This window comes from Sphaeramia orbicularis, chromosome 5 (genome assembly GCF_902148855.1).
Source record: "Sphaeramia orbicularis chromosome 5, fSphaOr1.1, whole genome shotgun sequence".
Lineage (NCBI taxonomy): Eukaryota > Metazoa > Chordata > Actinopteri > Kurtiformes > Apogonidae > Sphaeramia > Sphaeramia orbicularis.
Window position 1 is genome coordinate 46,779,206 of NC_043961.1, and position 16,339 is coordinate 46,795,544.

The 16,339-nt window shown below is 39.4% G+C and overlaps 1 protein-coding gene across 1 annotated transcript; it reads right to left on the reverse strand.

The window, feature by feature from the left end:
* Positions 1–1,394: 1,394 nt before the first annotated feature.
* LOC115420076 (inhibin beta B chain) lies at positions 1,395–6,302 on the reverse strand. The gene is made up of 2 exons (XM_030135279.1): positions 5,601–6,302; positions 1,395–4,790 (listed from the first exon to the last, which is right to left on the reverse strand). Exons 1-2 carry the CDS (start codon positions 6,256–6,258, stop codon positions 4,009–4,011), a joined length of 1,440 nt encoding a protein of 479 aa, XP_029991139.1. The 5' UTR covers positions 6,259–6,302; the 3' UTR covers positions 1,395–4,008.
* Between the last annotated feature and the right edge of the window lie 10,037 nt (positions 6,303–16,339).

Here is a 16,339-nt window from a genome sequence, read left to right on the forward strand (position 1 = left end):
TCAATCTGAATCTATATGCACTCAGTGTGCAAAAGGCAAGTGTGCAAGTCTAAGCTGAGCACCGTGATTCCTCAGACGACACTGCATGAAGAACCGTCATTCATCTAGGTCAGGATTACCTTTGTCAAGCTCTGCAATACAGAGTTATATTCATTTCCTTAAACATTTGTTTTCAATCTGGCAATTTTTGGATCATTTTTAGTCCTGAAAAGATTAGACCTTTCATGAATGCTATGATTCCTTGTGTTGCAACTTCTTTAATGCGCTGCAGGGTGAATGTGACAAACACATGTATATGTCCACAATGAAATACAAGTCAAAGTGCACTTGATACTTTTATTATAAATATGATTTAATGCTGTGTTCTGCTCAGATATTATAAATAACTATTTACCCCAGCAGTTACTTTATATTTAGAGACATGAAAAATGTCCCTTCTGAAGTTTGAATTACTAAAACACACTAGTTGTTATTATTTTATTATTAGTTATTATTAAGTGTGATGTGGCAGTCTACCCTTGCTTCCTGATTATAGTCCATATTTGATGGTGTAACATGCACACAGCTGTTGGCTGTACAGTGGGTAGTGGCAAATTTTGCAAAAGAGGACATTATGTTTAGAAACACTGTTTATATAAAAGTGCAAGTCAGTGATTTTAACAAATGATCTCTCGGACATTCACAGTGAGATGGTTTTCATATAACAGTTCAAAAAACACAATGGTTTATGGTTTATTGTGTTTTATTTACATGTGTAAAAGTGTGAATAATAGGCTTGAATGTAACATATTATAAAGGCAGATGTGGAGTAGTTTTCTTATTCCAGTTTGTAAATGTTAGAGATAATTTGATTTACGGTATACTGTAGCTGAATACAGATGTGTGATAATGATGTAAACCTGCCAAGGGAATGTGACAACTGTTTACACATCAAACACAGACGGTCCATAAAACTGCATCGTCTATTTGTATGAACAAGCATGCCCTTTGCCTTACAGGCTGCACCAACAGGATTGCATGGACAAGACTTTGTTTCTCATGTTGACAAAGGTTAGAAATCTGGGCTTTCACATGCAAAGAATTCTTTTAACTTATATTGACGTATTAGAACAATTTGTATTTCTAAAAGTCACTATTTTTGTCATTTTAAATCGCTTATCACAGATCAAAATTTAGCACTGAAAAAAACAAAAACATAAAAATATGAAAATATGCATTTCCCCTTGAGCTAATGTGTTTCCAAGATAGTATGGAGTACTGTATGTGCTTTTGACTTTGGTAGTGGCTAGAAATAAGATGTATGACTTCTCAAAGGAGCACTACTCTTCCCTGTATGTGTTTTATTTAGGTTGAGCACAGATAGGATTTTACAGCAAATATCACAGGAACAGATGTTGAATAAAGTATTAATTTATTTATTAAAAATATACTTTGGCTGTAATCATAACACTTTAGGACATTGTGACACACATTTTACATTTAAGTACTATTACAAATCATTTAGCACAAAATATAGTATTATACAAAAAAATAAAATAAAGATATGATTATTTCTTTAAATGAGACAGAATTTCAATTCTGGCTCCATTTTCACAATTTACAAGTTTACAAAAATTCCTGAATCTGTATACTGCCTGGATGTTCTGCAAGTATACAACTTTCTGTTTTGTACTTACAAACTTAAGCTGTGACCACCTGAGTTGTAAGTAAAACAAAATTTGCTCCAAAAATACAGTAGGGTAATAAAGTGCTTAGGAAGTTATGTTACAATGGCACCTCAATGTCGCATTGAGCTTATGGACAGGAAGTGCTTACAAGACAATATAAAAAAAAAATAAAACAAAAGAAAAGACAAAAAAACTCCATCGCTGAAACAAGTTTCTGAAGATTCAAAAAGTAAAGCCATGACACAATGGTGAAATATGTTTGTGGAATATTTGGGCAGAAAAGCGATGAAAGATGATTGCTTTAATTTTCTGGCAAAACCAAATGTTGCCTGTGTATCACGAACATGCTGTACTGTTTACCAGTTCAGTAAGATTAAACCCACAAGGGAACATCTACCACCAAGAGCAGAAAAAAGGTCTTTGTCTTCCTCATTGTTTACTGTAAATATAGTATGTATAAAAGAGAAAAGGCCTGGACACATGTCAAACATGTTTTATCATAACAGTATGGCCCAGTGTGAATATTTATGATGTGATAGTGGTTGTCCAGGATTTTATTACTATTCTATTGTTCTCAGAATTATGGACTTTAGATGTTCTATTTCTTTCATATGGGAATTTCCATATGAAGAAAACAAAATTGCAATGACCAACAATAGGACTATAAGTTGTTGATATTATGTTTGCCTTTTGTATGCAAAAGTAGTAGACAACAATGGTTTCATTTCAAATCGAATACAAGCGATATATTTTCAAAATCCCAAAATGTTTCATAGATCATCTTGAAAGCATCTACTCTGACATCACCCCGAAGGACTTTAGACTTTGACAGGTATAAATGCCAACGTGCAACAGCACATGCCCAGTGGCCAGCCTACTTCACAGACCTTCACATTTCCTGACACTGTGGCAATACCTAAATGTTTGCTCATGCAGCTAAGAAATGACCTTGAGTTCATATGGTGTCAGAACTGCTATTACCCAACTGATAAGCAGAGCTGTGTAAATAATACAGTCAAGATGCTGATCCCACACATTTCAGCATCGGCCATACTCAGACATGACTCGAGCATATTTGGCCAGTTAAAACTGATTGACTGATTTCACAGGTTGGACGTAATGTGAACAGAAGTCAAGAGTATCAGAATGGGAATACAAACAACTGTCCGCATGAAAAGACTCAAAGTGAACGGTTAAGCATGAAAACATTATTACATGGTATTTAATGTCCCAGTTGCACTCATTACTGTCATTAAAAGACAAAAGAAGGCACACTTTAAATCAAGGACCTCCTTGTTATTTCAAAAGGCCTTGTTTTAAAATGGCTAAAAAATGGCAGCGTTTCTGGTTTAAATTATGAAAAGATGTAGATTACACACAGAAAAATAGCAGTTCTGCGTAAGAAAATATGCTTGCATTTTGCATAGTGCATGTGAAGAAGCATCAGAAGACACTGAAATGCAGCAGTTCTGCTCCCAATTTACTGACATCCACCAAACAGATTACTGCATCTTTGAACTGAATCTCAGCCGCAAAAGAGGAATGCAAAATAAATAATATACATGACCAAAAAAAAAAGAAGCTATAATGCACACTAAAGTGAAGGCTTCAGGTTAATCAATTTGCACTCAGTATGGGTTGCAAACTTTAACAAACAAAAAGAAACTATCATTGAGTCTTGAATCAACCCAGACCGGATTTACTGGTTTACATTTTTAACATTTACACAAATGTAACAGCTTTTTTGCCATATCTTGTTTCTGTGTTATTGTTTAATTTATGCCTCTGACACACTGTACAGGCAAAGGCAGTGTTCGATTAGATGAACTCAGTTGCCTCTAGGCACTGAAATTGAAAGGATGAGTTTTTCCCTTCACTCTGCTCTGAACGTACTGTACAAAATTAAAAAAGTAATTTAAAAATGGTTTGGAGTTACAATTTTTTTTTTATTATTTTGAGGGACAATTTAAGAAAAAAATTTGAGATGGTGTTTGTGACATTACAGTGATATTTCATGGCCATGTAAACCAACAAATTCTATGTCTGTTTCAACACACCTCGGCATCTACTTTGAGACAAAGCAAACAAACTACAGGAAGGATTAATAAAAACTAGTTGTTTTGGAAGCATATGTGAAATGATATTAAACATCCAGCATTTAGATGTAAAAGAATGTATAATTTTCTGGTCAGCATTCTCATTCTGTTCCAAGACAGAAAAATACTTAAATGTGTCTCAAATCATTGTCAATGTATATTTGTATATATGTTTATATCTGCTCATCTGCAATCTACAGATATTTTTTCTGCATTTATCCAAATTTAGAGCACACAACTTGTTTTTATGTGCATCCACAGGACTCTACTATCATGTCAGGGACGTCTGTTTTTACAATGCTGTGCTGCGAGTTGAAGTACACCATGGACAGAGGTCTACGCTCAGTGGGGACACAACATGAAGATGCAGCTGTGTTGATGCCGTTCACTTTGAGCTGACTGAAGACGGTGGCATGGAATGATGATGCGATACCTGGAGAACCAGCCAGATGCTGTGGACATTGTCCCATGCAATAGTTCATATGGTAGCCTTCAGGTGCAATGATCCAGTCATGCCACTGGATATCCTTAAACTTGATGTAGAAGTCTCTCTTGCAGCACACGGTCACGTCATCACCACAACGCAGTGAGCGCTTTCTGATAGAATGTTTGGAGTGGTCATCACGGAGGCGCACCTGGGCCACCAGGAACGGTTGGTAAGGGGTGTCAGCACTGCCATGGAGGGAGCACAGATTCTTGCCATTCTCTTCACAGCTGACCTCAAAGTGAAGCCGGTGTTGGCCACCATCCAGAAAGGCCTGCAGGATCCGAGTGGTGGGGAATGTGTGCCAGTTACTCTCCTGGACCTCCAACATCTTTTCTATCACCAGAGAGCGATTAGAGCCCAACTGGCCATTATCTGCAGAAAGGAAAACTCTGGCAGCAAGGCGGGAGTTCCTGTAAGGATCCTCAGATGAACGCACATAAATCCACAAAGACGACTGGAGGACCTGGATACTCTGGCCATGTTCCTGCAGAAACTGGAAGGCAAGGTGGAGGCTGGCATCCTCACTGGTCTTTGTCTCATCTGAACCAATGATAGTTCAAAAAACACAATGATCAGTTAGTTCTAAAAGTGTAACCTGTTCACACAAGTAAAGTTGAATTCATCTTAACACAATCTCATAAGACACAGCTTCATAATAAGTGGTTAAGCCAAATGGTGGACAAGTCAAACTAACTGTCTTTCTAATAGACAGTGTTATATACTAAAGATCCCCTCCACTCATTTTGAAAGGTATAATAAAAACACTTCCGGTGAATAATATTCTAATATCTTTTTTCCACAAAAATATTCAATGTCATTATAAATCGTTAAACTAACATTTCGTCTACTTCTCCTCATTGAAATACAGAAACGTCAATACATGTTCATTTTGAACTTTAATGTTGAGAAACAAGATGTGTCTTCATTACCTAAAAGTTATATTTTGGTGTATGAGCAGTAATGGTTTGAAGTTTTCATACCACACTTATAAAAGTTGAATATTAGCTCAAAATCGACATCAGAATATTAACAATATCATAAACTCTGCTCATAATTTTATCTGTAAAAATTGCCCTTATTCAGATGTGAAACACAAACTTTTAAATGAGAATAAAAAACAGACTTCATTTTGAGTGAAGGGAGACTTTAACCTAGAATAAAAGACGAATTGCATCCACATTATACTGAGACTTAATATCAACCGTGTTAAATTGTAAATTTTTATCTTTTATGGGAAAACAATCCCAACTATTAGGCAGACGGAAACTTCACATTTAAACATTTTACGCACACAAAATGTACTGTGTTTATAAAAGTCCTTACAATATTAGTGGCGTAAAACAAACTTACTTATATCTGCAAAGCTCACTATTTCATAGCCTTGGTCTTTGGTTGGTAAATTGTTGTTTAATTCAAGAGTCCCATCCTGCCTGACGCGCCCTGCGTGCAGCTTGCGCAGCGCAGTGAGGAGCGCCACTCGTGGCACCGTCTGAGTGATGTTTGGTCTCTCTTTCAGATGTAGCTTCTCCAGAAGTTGCTGCTTGGCGAATTCGACCATCAGCGTCTCCTCTGCATCTTTGTCCGTCCCCTGTAAGCCACAGGACGCACAGCCTGGGGAGCCACTGACAAACACACTCAGCAAATGTGTCAAAATTAAAAACGCTGAATAGAAAGACAGTGTCATCCTCGGCTCCGGCGTAAAACGATGCATTTTGGTGATCGACGTGCGTAAAAGTTCAAATAAAGACGTTAAAATCTCTTTTTCTTGAGTTGTCTGCTGGACAGGTGTCCCAAAAAGTGATGAGAGGTTCTTGCTAGCAGCTGGACACCGTGAAGCAGGAGTTGAGAGAAAGGAGTGGTGTTTCACCCTCCTGATGGTGAAGATATCTGGGGTAATCCACCAAAACTGGTGACACGTTGGAGGGACGCACCAATGAGCGCATCGGGGCACTGAGGAAATTACTGGCAACGCATCTGTCTGTCCTGCTCTCACACACAACACACACATTCACATAACACACGCAACAAGCACTTGGGTTACTGAGTCATTATAACAACACAATGAGTTTAAGACTAATGACATCAGCACAGTCAAGGTTAGACCTGGTTCAGGTTCTCATTTGTACGCACCAACAACTGCATTTTATTCGATTTTATGATAAATTGGATTTGATGATACCGTAACCTACTTGTATCCAACAGGTTGCGCTCTGTGCCACGCAGCGGCATGCGGTATTTACCATCACTCGTGCCGATCAAAGTTGAAATCGCGTGGCCTTTAACCCAGTTACTGAGACTGACGAGATTCACAGCCACTATAAGTGAACTGTTGAAAACGTGCAAAACTGCTTAAGGCTGTGAGGTGGGGACACCAGTGCGGTATTTGGAACACGTTCCGTCATGTTTCTGCAAGGTGGCATATTACTGCAGGATGTGGAGCGTGAAAGACAGACAGGCGGAGAAGAATGGCTCTCTGTGTCATGCCAAGTCTTGTTCATATGAGTCCTCAAACTTTATTCATAAAATCCCAAAATAGATCAGTTCATTACAGGTGTGGTGTCATATGAGATACTCTAATAATCACCGTAGCATAGGTCCGAGTACTTTCACTGGGTTTTTCACGTGGTGAATGACAGTCTTCACTGACCTAGATCAATGACGACTGTATATCTGATGTATTTTGTCACGTCCTCGGTTTGCTTGATTGTCAAACTCTTCAATTCCGCCCAAAACATAATCCCATCTATCTCTACATCCTCTTACAGTTCAGTTGAGAAATGACATAATAATAATAATAATAATAATAATAATAATAATAATAATAATAATAATAATAATGATATTAAGAAGAAGAAGAAGAAGAATACAATTTCCATCAGACTTTTTTCCCTTTCATAGGCTGATGAGGCTATACACACTCCATGAGCTGTTTTAATGGAAGAAAGGTTGGTGTAACACATTGTAGAATCCAGGGCCTTATTGACTGTGACAAAGGTCAGGTACATGGCAAGAAGCTTCTGTATGACGGACCCTTTTTTTTTTCTTCTTCTTCTTCTTTTTTTTTTTTTTTTTTTACAAAATGCAACCCCATGTGTTTGTGATTTATTTATTTATTTAAATGAATTGTTTTTAAAAAACAATTTCTATGTAGATCTATCAGCAGGACATACAAGGCAAGCTTTTTCTCAAAACTTAGTCAGTAGTTAAGTACCTTTACTTATGTAGGTCTATTGCATCTCAGTACTCTGAGGCTTCCATTACTTTCATTTTATGCATCTTTGTATTTCTATTCTCCTGGACTTAGTGGTAAACTACTTTTTAAGCCTCATTACACAGTTCCTCCAACATATTGTAAACCATATTCAGTTGGGATAAAGCCAAAACTCATATAATATCAGACTTTGAAAGTATCTGTTTATCTCAATGAACACAATTACTTTTAAGACTTAAATACATTGTGACTGGTATATGCGTAACATTTCCAATTCAGGACCTTCTGCTGTTTCTGTTTTGTGGTATTTGTACCTAAATAATAATTGCAGTATTTTACTTAAAGAAAGGATCTGAGTTCTTCCTCCATCTCTTGTATTGATAATATTGATGAACAATATATGCATTTTTTTGTTTGTTTCTTTCTTTCCTCCATAAGGTTTGATGGGTGATTGGGTGTCAGGGCCCCATCACAACAGCACTTGTCTGCCCACGTGTGGAGGATTATAAGAACTGCAACATATTCTTTCTTGTAAGCACAAGAGGTTACAAATACAGCTCTGGAAAAAATTAAGAGACCACTGCAATTTCTTGTGAAATCATCATGTCTGCATGTATGAGAGCCATTTCATTCCTGTGTCTGTTGAATTCCAACACAGCACACCTTATTCTACTTGAACACCTGATCCATGTCTTATTTAAGAAGGAGAAGTGTAAACACCATTACTGTCGACATCACTATCTCCTTTCAATAGGCCGAAACAGTACTATTAGTACTGCAAAAGTAATTGGAATCAAAAAATAACTATTGAAAACTACTGGACTTCTGCTCTGACAATGTTCCCAAACTCTGAGGACTGGTTTTTCTGTCAGGACAATGCTCCTGGACTCAGCTAGATCAATAAAGGTGTGGATGACAGACCACCAGATGAAGACCCCATCTGGTGGCCAGCCCAATCTCCAAACATGAAATTCCTGAAGACTTCTGGAGGAAGATGAATGGTCACAGGCCATCGAACATTGCTGAGCTTCTTGAATCTCTCTGCCAGGAGCTGCATAAAGTCCACCAACAGCAACAGTGGAGAGCCAAGACACGTGAAAGCTGTCATTGAAAATCAGGGTTATTCCCCCAAATATTGATGTCTGAACTTTTCCCAAGTTACAACATTAGTATTGTGTTGTTTAGAAATCAGTATGAACTGGTTTTCTTTGCATTATTTGAGATCTGAAAACACCAGCATTTTTTTTTTTTTTAATTTTGTTATTTTGACCGTGTGTCATGTTCTGCAAATACATGCTCTAAATAATATTTTCATTTGAAATGTAGGGGAAATGTTGTCAGTAGTTTAGAGAATAAAACAAAAACACTCATTTTACTCAAACACATACCTATCAGAGAAAGCAATAATTTTGCAGTGGTCTCTTATTTCTTTCCAGAGCTGTATGCATAAGGCAAATTAAAAGATAGAAATCATACAAATAAAAGTGTTTCTGCTCATGAATAGTGCTATGTAGAGGTTACATTCTGGCCAAAGTATATATATATAAAGTAGATATCAAATGAATGAAGTAAAATGGCTAAAAGGCCCAATCCCAAATCACTCCTTGGCCTTGCCCCTTACCTACCCCTCCATTTTGTACGTTCATGTGAAGGGGTAGGGATGTCCCAACTCTTGATTAGTCAGAGGGGAAGGGCTAAGGGGGAGGGCTGTTTGGCCCTTGAAACAGAGATTTTTCAGGACACCACAAATGGAGGGGTATGAGAAATCTCCCACAATTCTGTTCCAATCATCAGCAAGATGGAGATAAACACAGCAAACAGTGCAGCAGTGTGATAAAAAACACACAAATGTACGTATTTTCTTTGCAAACAACTTAATCATTTGATCGACCATTTCGTACAGTTTTAATGTGTTATAGACTGCATTTCTGCAGTTTGCAGTTGATAGACGCAAAAAAGATGACCAAAGTCCATGCAGCAGAGATGGTTACAGCTGCTGACAGCATGGTGAATTCTTTCAGAAACAAAGTTGTCGCATCTGTTTATATCGGCATCGATGACTGCTGATGATGTAACAGGTCTCGAAGGGTTGTCTCATTTCATATGAGAATGTTTCAACCCCTATCCCTTGCAACTCCGTTTCAAGGGGTAGTGCCAAGTGCAAGGGCCAAAGGGTAGGGGGAGGGCCAAGGGGTGAATTGCAGTTGGGCCTAAAACTCCAAATTATTCACAAACACAATGATCACTAGAGTATGGTTTTAAAAATATTTTTATGATGGTGAATTTAACTACATTTGGCCAGTTTTTGTAAAGCTTCATTGGTCCAGAGGATGAGGGAAGTAACATGAACCCAGGTGAAATAGACCAAAGGGAAACTGAAGCATAAATACACTGAACAAAAATATAAACGCAACACTTTTGCTTTTGCTCCCATTTTTGATGAGCTGAACTCAAAGATCTCAGACTTTTTCTATGTACACAAAAGGCCAATTTCTTTCAAATATTGTTCACAAATCTGTCTAAATCTGTGTCAGTGAGCACTTTGCTGAGATAATCCATTCACCTCGCAGCTGTGGCATGTCAAGATGCCAATTAGACAGCATGATTATTACACAGGTGTGCCTTAGACTGGTCACAATAAAAGGCCACTCTAAAAGTGTAGTTTTATTGTATTGGGGGGGGGGGGGGGGGGGGGGGGGGGGGGGGGGCTGTCAGAAAACTAGTCAGGATCTGTTGTGACGACCATTTGCCTCACCTAGTGTAACACATCTCCTTGGCATAGAGTCGATCAGGTTGTTGATTGTGGCCTGTGGAATGTTGGTCCACTCCTCTTCAATGGCTGTACCAAGTTGCTGGATTTTGGCAGGAACTGGAACACACTGTTGTATATGCCAATCCAGAGCATCCCAAACATGCTCAATGCATGACATGTTCAGGGAGTGCTGACCATGCAAGAAATGGGATGCTTTCAGCTTCCAGGGATTGTGTCCAGGTCCCTGCAACATGGAGCTGTGCATTATCATGCTGCAACATGAGGTGATGGTCGTGGATGAATGGCCCAACAATGGGCCTCAGGATCTGGTCACGGTATCTCTGTGCATTCAAAATGCCATCAATAAAATGCACCTGTGTTAGTTGTCCATAACATACACCTGCCTATACCATAACCCCACTGCCACCATGGGCCTCTCCATTCACAATGCTGACATCAGAAACTGCTCACCTACACCACGCCATACACGCTGTCTGCCAACTGCCCTTTACAGTGACAACTGGGAATCATCTGTGAAAAGAACACTCCAAAGTGACAGACACCATCAAATGTGAGCATCTGCCCACTCAAGTCAGATACGACGAGGAACTGCAGTCAGGTCAAGACCCCGATGAGGATGACGAGCATGCAGATGAGCTTTCCGGAGACATTTCTGACAGTTTGTGCAGAAATTCTTTGGTTATGCAAACCGACTGTTGCAGTGGCTGTCCGGGTGGCTGGTCTCATACGATCTTGGAGGTGGAGGTCCTGGGCTGGTGTGGGTACACGAGGTCTGCGGTTGTGAGGTTGGTTGGATGTACTGCCAAATTCTCTGAAACATCTTTGGAGACTGATGGTAGAGAAATTAACATTCAATTCATGGCCAACAGCTCTGGTGAACATTCCTGCAGTCAGCATGCCAATTGCACGCTCCCTCAACTTGTGACATCTGTGGCATTGCACTGTGTGATAAAACTGCACATTTTAGAGTGGTCTTTTATTGTGGCCAGCCTAAGGCACACCTGTGCAATAAACATGCTGTCTAACCAACATCTTGATAATGCCACACCTGTGAGGTTAGAGTTAGGGTTTGGGTTTGGCCTTCAAGCTATTATTTTGAAGATCAGCAGATGATCAGCTGTTGGTGGAGGCACTGTCACCTGCAGCAGGGTGGGTACAGTGACAGACAGGTGAGAGAGCAAAACAAAGAACAGCAAATCCATAGCCCATACCAGACCCTCCCATAACACACAAAATACTATTTGGAACATACGGTACCCAGTGTGCTATTATTACACTACATAAGTTAGTTACATTAGTTATTACAGGACAATGAACAAAGTTCAGTGATGTAATAAACCTTAGTCACTTAACTACTACAGTGTTGACATCTCTGGCTCTTTGGCTTTAAATCTCCCAGAGATGTAACACATAAGATGGCAGCCATCATCCGCATCTGATTGTCCCACACAGTGGCCATCAGTGGGGACAGAGGAACCATGTGGAAACACAGACAAACCATCAAAAGGAATGGACAAATAATGCAACACAGGCCCAACACAAACTAAGATAATGACAACAAAATATATCACTATTATCAAAAGCTGAACAGTCGACTTGGTTTTATCCAACCATCCGCAATCACATGTTTGGATGATGCACTAACAAACTGGAAAACCATGCTCTTTCCTAAATGTGGGCACCATTTGACCAGGAGACCCACTTGCATATTCACACCATCATCAAAATCGGATGACCATGTCCTGTCAAACTCTATAGAAACGCCACTTACAGAGGCAACAAAACACATTGCTTAAGGTTCATCACTTGCTTAGGTACTGATGAGTGCCATACTCAGTGATAGTACCTAACTCCTTCGTAGGCTCAATCTCTTCTGTCTGTCTTCAACAGAGCACTTGCTGTGGAACAAGACAGGAGCTAGCAATGACTGCAACAGTTCCATTTTAGCTTTTGCTTATAAAGCTGAACTCTGACACTGGGCTATGTCACCACTGACTGAGTCAAGGACATCAGTGCTATCAGGGAATGGAAAGACTTTACCTCCTGCAATGCCACATCCTATGATCAACACCATCAACAGGAAACCATAGATGGGAAACTGTGTCTTGTTCTGATCATGTCTGTGATCAAATGACAATAAATGTGAGTCCAAGTCTGATATTGGTGAGAATTAAACACTGTGAGCCACCGGTGCCTAACAGCACTGTGACAAGACACTTGTCTTCAACTTTCTCTTTGAGTGACACAGATACAATAAAGATGAGAGACTTAAAGCATTCATCAGATTTCTGAAGGATGGTGGATTGGCCATCAGGTGTCAAAGGTCCCAGAGATTCACACTCTGCCACAAGATGATCAGATTTAAAGCAAATGTTTGTTTTTTTTTCTTTCCTTAAGTTGAGAAACGTAATTACAAAAAACCTGAGAATTGCTAGCTCTTGCAGGAGAGTTACAGCTAGAAGAGTCACACCTAACCAAAGTTCTTTTGTGCATGAGAACAAACTCATTGGCTAAAACAATTGCATTGTATCCACTGTTCTCATATTCAAATGAATGACTATATGTTCAGGAGGACAGAATTTGAAAGCATCAACCAACATACTGTCAAAAAGGAGAGGCTAAGTCTTTCACCTTGCATGCTGAATACCATCTACTAAAAGGAATGCTTTTCTGAGCAGAAGTGCTCCTTCTTGCTAGTGCTCTTTTTATACTTTTAATTGGGCATCCATTCAAAAAGCAGGAGTGGCTTCAACAGTAAACTGATGGAAGTGTGATAAAATAACAGGCCTTTGATCCTTACATTTAATTTTTTTTTTTTTTTTTTTTTGCAATGGGAGCAAAATCACCGTGTTTTCCACTGGAGAACCACAGTTAGGTCTCGAAATGCATGTCTCTTCAAAAGACAGTTTGTCTATGACAAGTATATACTCTGACAGAACAGATTCATTTTGTTCTCCGTAATCACAGTACGCCATCTTCAGCAGTATGTCAGCAGGAACCCACCCATAGCATACTAACCTGATTTACATGGTTAACAAACCTAAATAAAAACACAACCTCACTGTGGCAGCCTTTTTCCATCAACTCTGCTTGCTAATGATAAAAGCCTATAAGTGTGATTGTTTCTGAAATACTGTTTAATATTTCCATAATTGATTATGAAAAAAGAACAGCCAAGACATTTGACAGTTTTTTTGAATTGCTAAAACACTAAACCCCATTTTCTGAGTCAAATGAGTTTGCGCAACTGGGCAGTTCTCAACTCAATCACTCTTGTCACAACCTGAAGTTGATTCTCATACTTAGACAATTTTCACACCTCTAGCACACTTTTTGCACAACTCAACACAGTCGCACTAAAAACATTTCTCACTGTGATACACGAGTTGCAAAATGGTCAACATAGGAGGCAAACATTACACACAAACACAGCACAGTTTCCAGCAAGTAAAGACAACCACTCAAAACTGAACACTATTTTCAAACCAGCTGCACATGATATAAGCCAGTTCAGAGTGCACTGGACTCCAACAATGGATGGAAACAATGTGAGAGGGAGAGGATTGTATCTATGTTGTGGTCTGCGACAATGTCCAGATACGGGAGAGGTTCAATATCCACCATACAACAATTTTCTGAAACTAATTGGAGAATGTTTCTCTGCACGGCAGTGAAACATCTTTGACCCAAACCCATATACCAGGGAAAGTCTTTTAGAGGCAATGGAGATAGTCTGTAGTGATGTAAGTGTGTTGTGTTGTCAAGGCTGGATCTGACACAGAGGGATTTTTCTCCTCATTGGCTGGAAAGTGACAATATTACCTGTGATGTGGATGAAGCCCTCTGGACAGATGCTGCACAAAGACACAATGCTGAAGCAGAGTGAATCAGTAATCAGTTTGATTTGAAGATGTACAAGATTTGAGTGTTTTACAGTAATGTGGTTTTCATTTACAGTTTTCTAGAGAGCAGTCATTACACAGCAAAAAGGAAAACACTGTATCCAGCGCATGCAGAATACAATGTTTATTACTTATTGTAGATACATTTAGCATTTCTTAAAAGACCAAAGAAAACTGAGTACAGGGAAAACTGGGATTCATGTGTGAAGAGAACACCTCTCCAAAGTACCAGATGCCATTGAATGTCAGCATTTGCCCACTAAAGTCAGCTTTGACGACGAACTGCAGTCAGGTCAAGACCCAGATGAAGATGGCAAGCATGCAGATGAACTTCCCTGAGACGGTTTCTGACAGTTTGTGCAGAAATTCTTTTGTTATGCAAGCTGATTGTTGCAGCAGCTGTCCGGGTGGCTGGTCTCAGACAATCTTGGAGGTGAAGATGCTGGATGTGGAGGTCCTGGGCTGGTGTGGTTACATGTGGTCTGCAGTTTTGAGGTCAGTTGGATGTACTGCCAAATTCTCTGAAACTTATGGAAGAGAAATGAACATTCAATTTATGACCAACAGCTCTGGTGGACATTCCTCCAGTCAGCATGCCAATTGCACACTCCCTCAACTTGTGACATCTGTGGCCTTGTGCTGTGTGATATAACTGCACATTTTAGTGTGGCCTTTTATTGTGGCCAGCCTAAGGCACACCTGGGCAATAATCATGCCGTCTAATCAGCATCTGGATATGCCACACCTGCGAGGTGGACAGATTCAGTGTTGGGAATAACAATGTTAAAAATAACAGCGTTACTAACGCCGTCATTATTTTCCAGTAACAGGTAATCTAAATAATTACTGTTTGAAATATGTCAGGGACCAAGCAGTAAGGTTACCAGGAGACAAGACTAAAGTTTCATGTGTGGGTTTTTCTTTACCCCAAATTATTCAAAAAAGGATTACAAACAATAGTTTTAATGAGTAAATATATAAAAGAGGTCAACATAACAGAACTGTGCTCAAAAATAATCGCAACTAAAGCTGAGAACACAAATTGAGGTATCAAACAAACTGATGAAAACTGACCTAACAAAATGAGACAAAGGGGAACATATATAGTGGCTTGGCCAAACCATTCAACAAACAAAGGGAAAACAAAATGGACACTATAACTAAATACAACTGAAGCCCCGATAACATTAAATCCCCCCATGCCAACACAGTCCATGGCTCCTTCTGACAAGGTGGCTGCGTTATACAACTCTGTTCCACCCTTAGCCACCCCCCCATCAGGAGGGTACCAGGACACTCAACACGTTAACTCAAACAAAAGAACCAAGGATTAATATTACAAAACAAATAATTTAATTGTCACCCTACACTGTTAATATATGTGCACCTATATCACAATGTAAGATTAAAAAATAAAGAAATACAAAAACTAAACTGTGTATGTTAAATGACTAACTGCAACTGAAAACCATGTGCTGCTAACCAAACTTATAAAAATAATATGATATGAAACTAATAAGGTGATGGTGTGCTTGTAAGGATGTTACCCTGTGTGGCTGTGTCCATCACAAAACATTATGGCGTGTTACTTTGCACTGATATCTCACAGCTGTTATCCATTCTGGCTCGCTCCCCCAGGCACTAGAGGTGTGACGTTCGCGGACAAGTCAAGTCTTTTGAACGGCTCTTTTCAGTGAATGATAAGAACCGATTTGTTGCGAGCCGTTCTCATATTCAAATTGCCCACACTGCCTTCATGTGTCACCCGTGCCACATGAGTCTGAGTTGTCCATGGTACCTACACATGAATGACATCTTTGAGTTTGAGTTGTCCGCAGCACATCCATTCAAATGAATGCAGCTATGTGTGCACCTAACTTAGGGGAGGAGATGTCAGTGAGTCCGACTGACTGGATTGAAGACATTTACCGCTGTATCGGGGAGGAGAGACTGAAAAAAGTGGAGATGCGAGATTAAGTGGAGGAGCATCTTCTCCCTATAAATGCAGATCCTCTGATGTGGTGGAAAAGCCGGGCCCTGGTGGACCATAGCCTTACCAAAGACATGGTGAAGAAGCTCTGTTTAGTGGGAACATCAGTCTGAAGGAGTATTCTGTAAAACAGGACTATTATTATCAGATAGAAGTCGTCCCAAGACGCAAAAGTAAGATCACTTATCTTCCTTAACTCAAATTTGCCGAAGG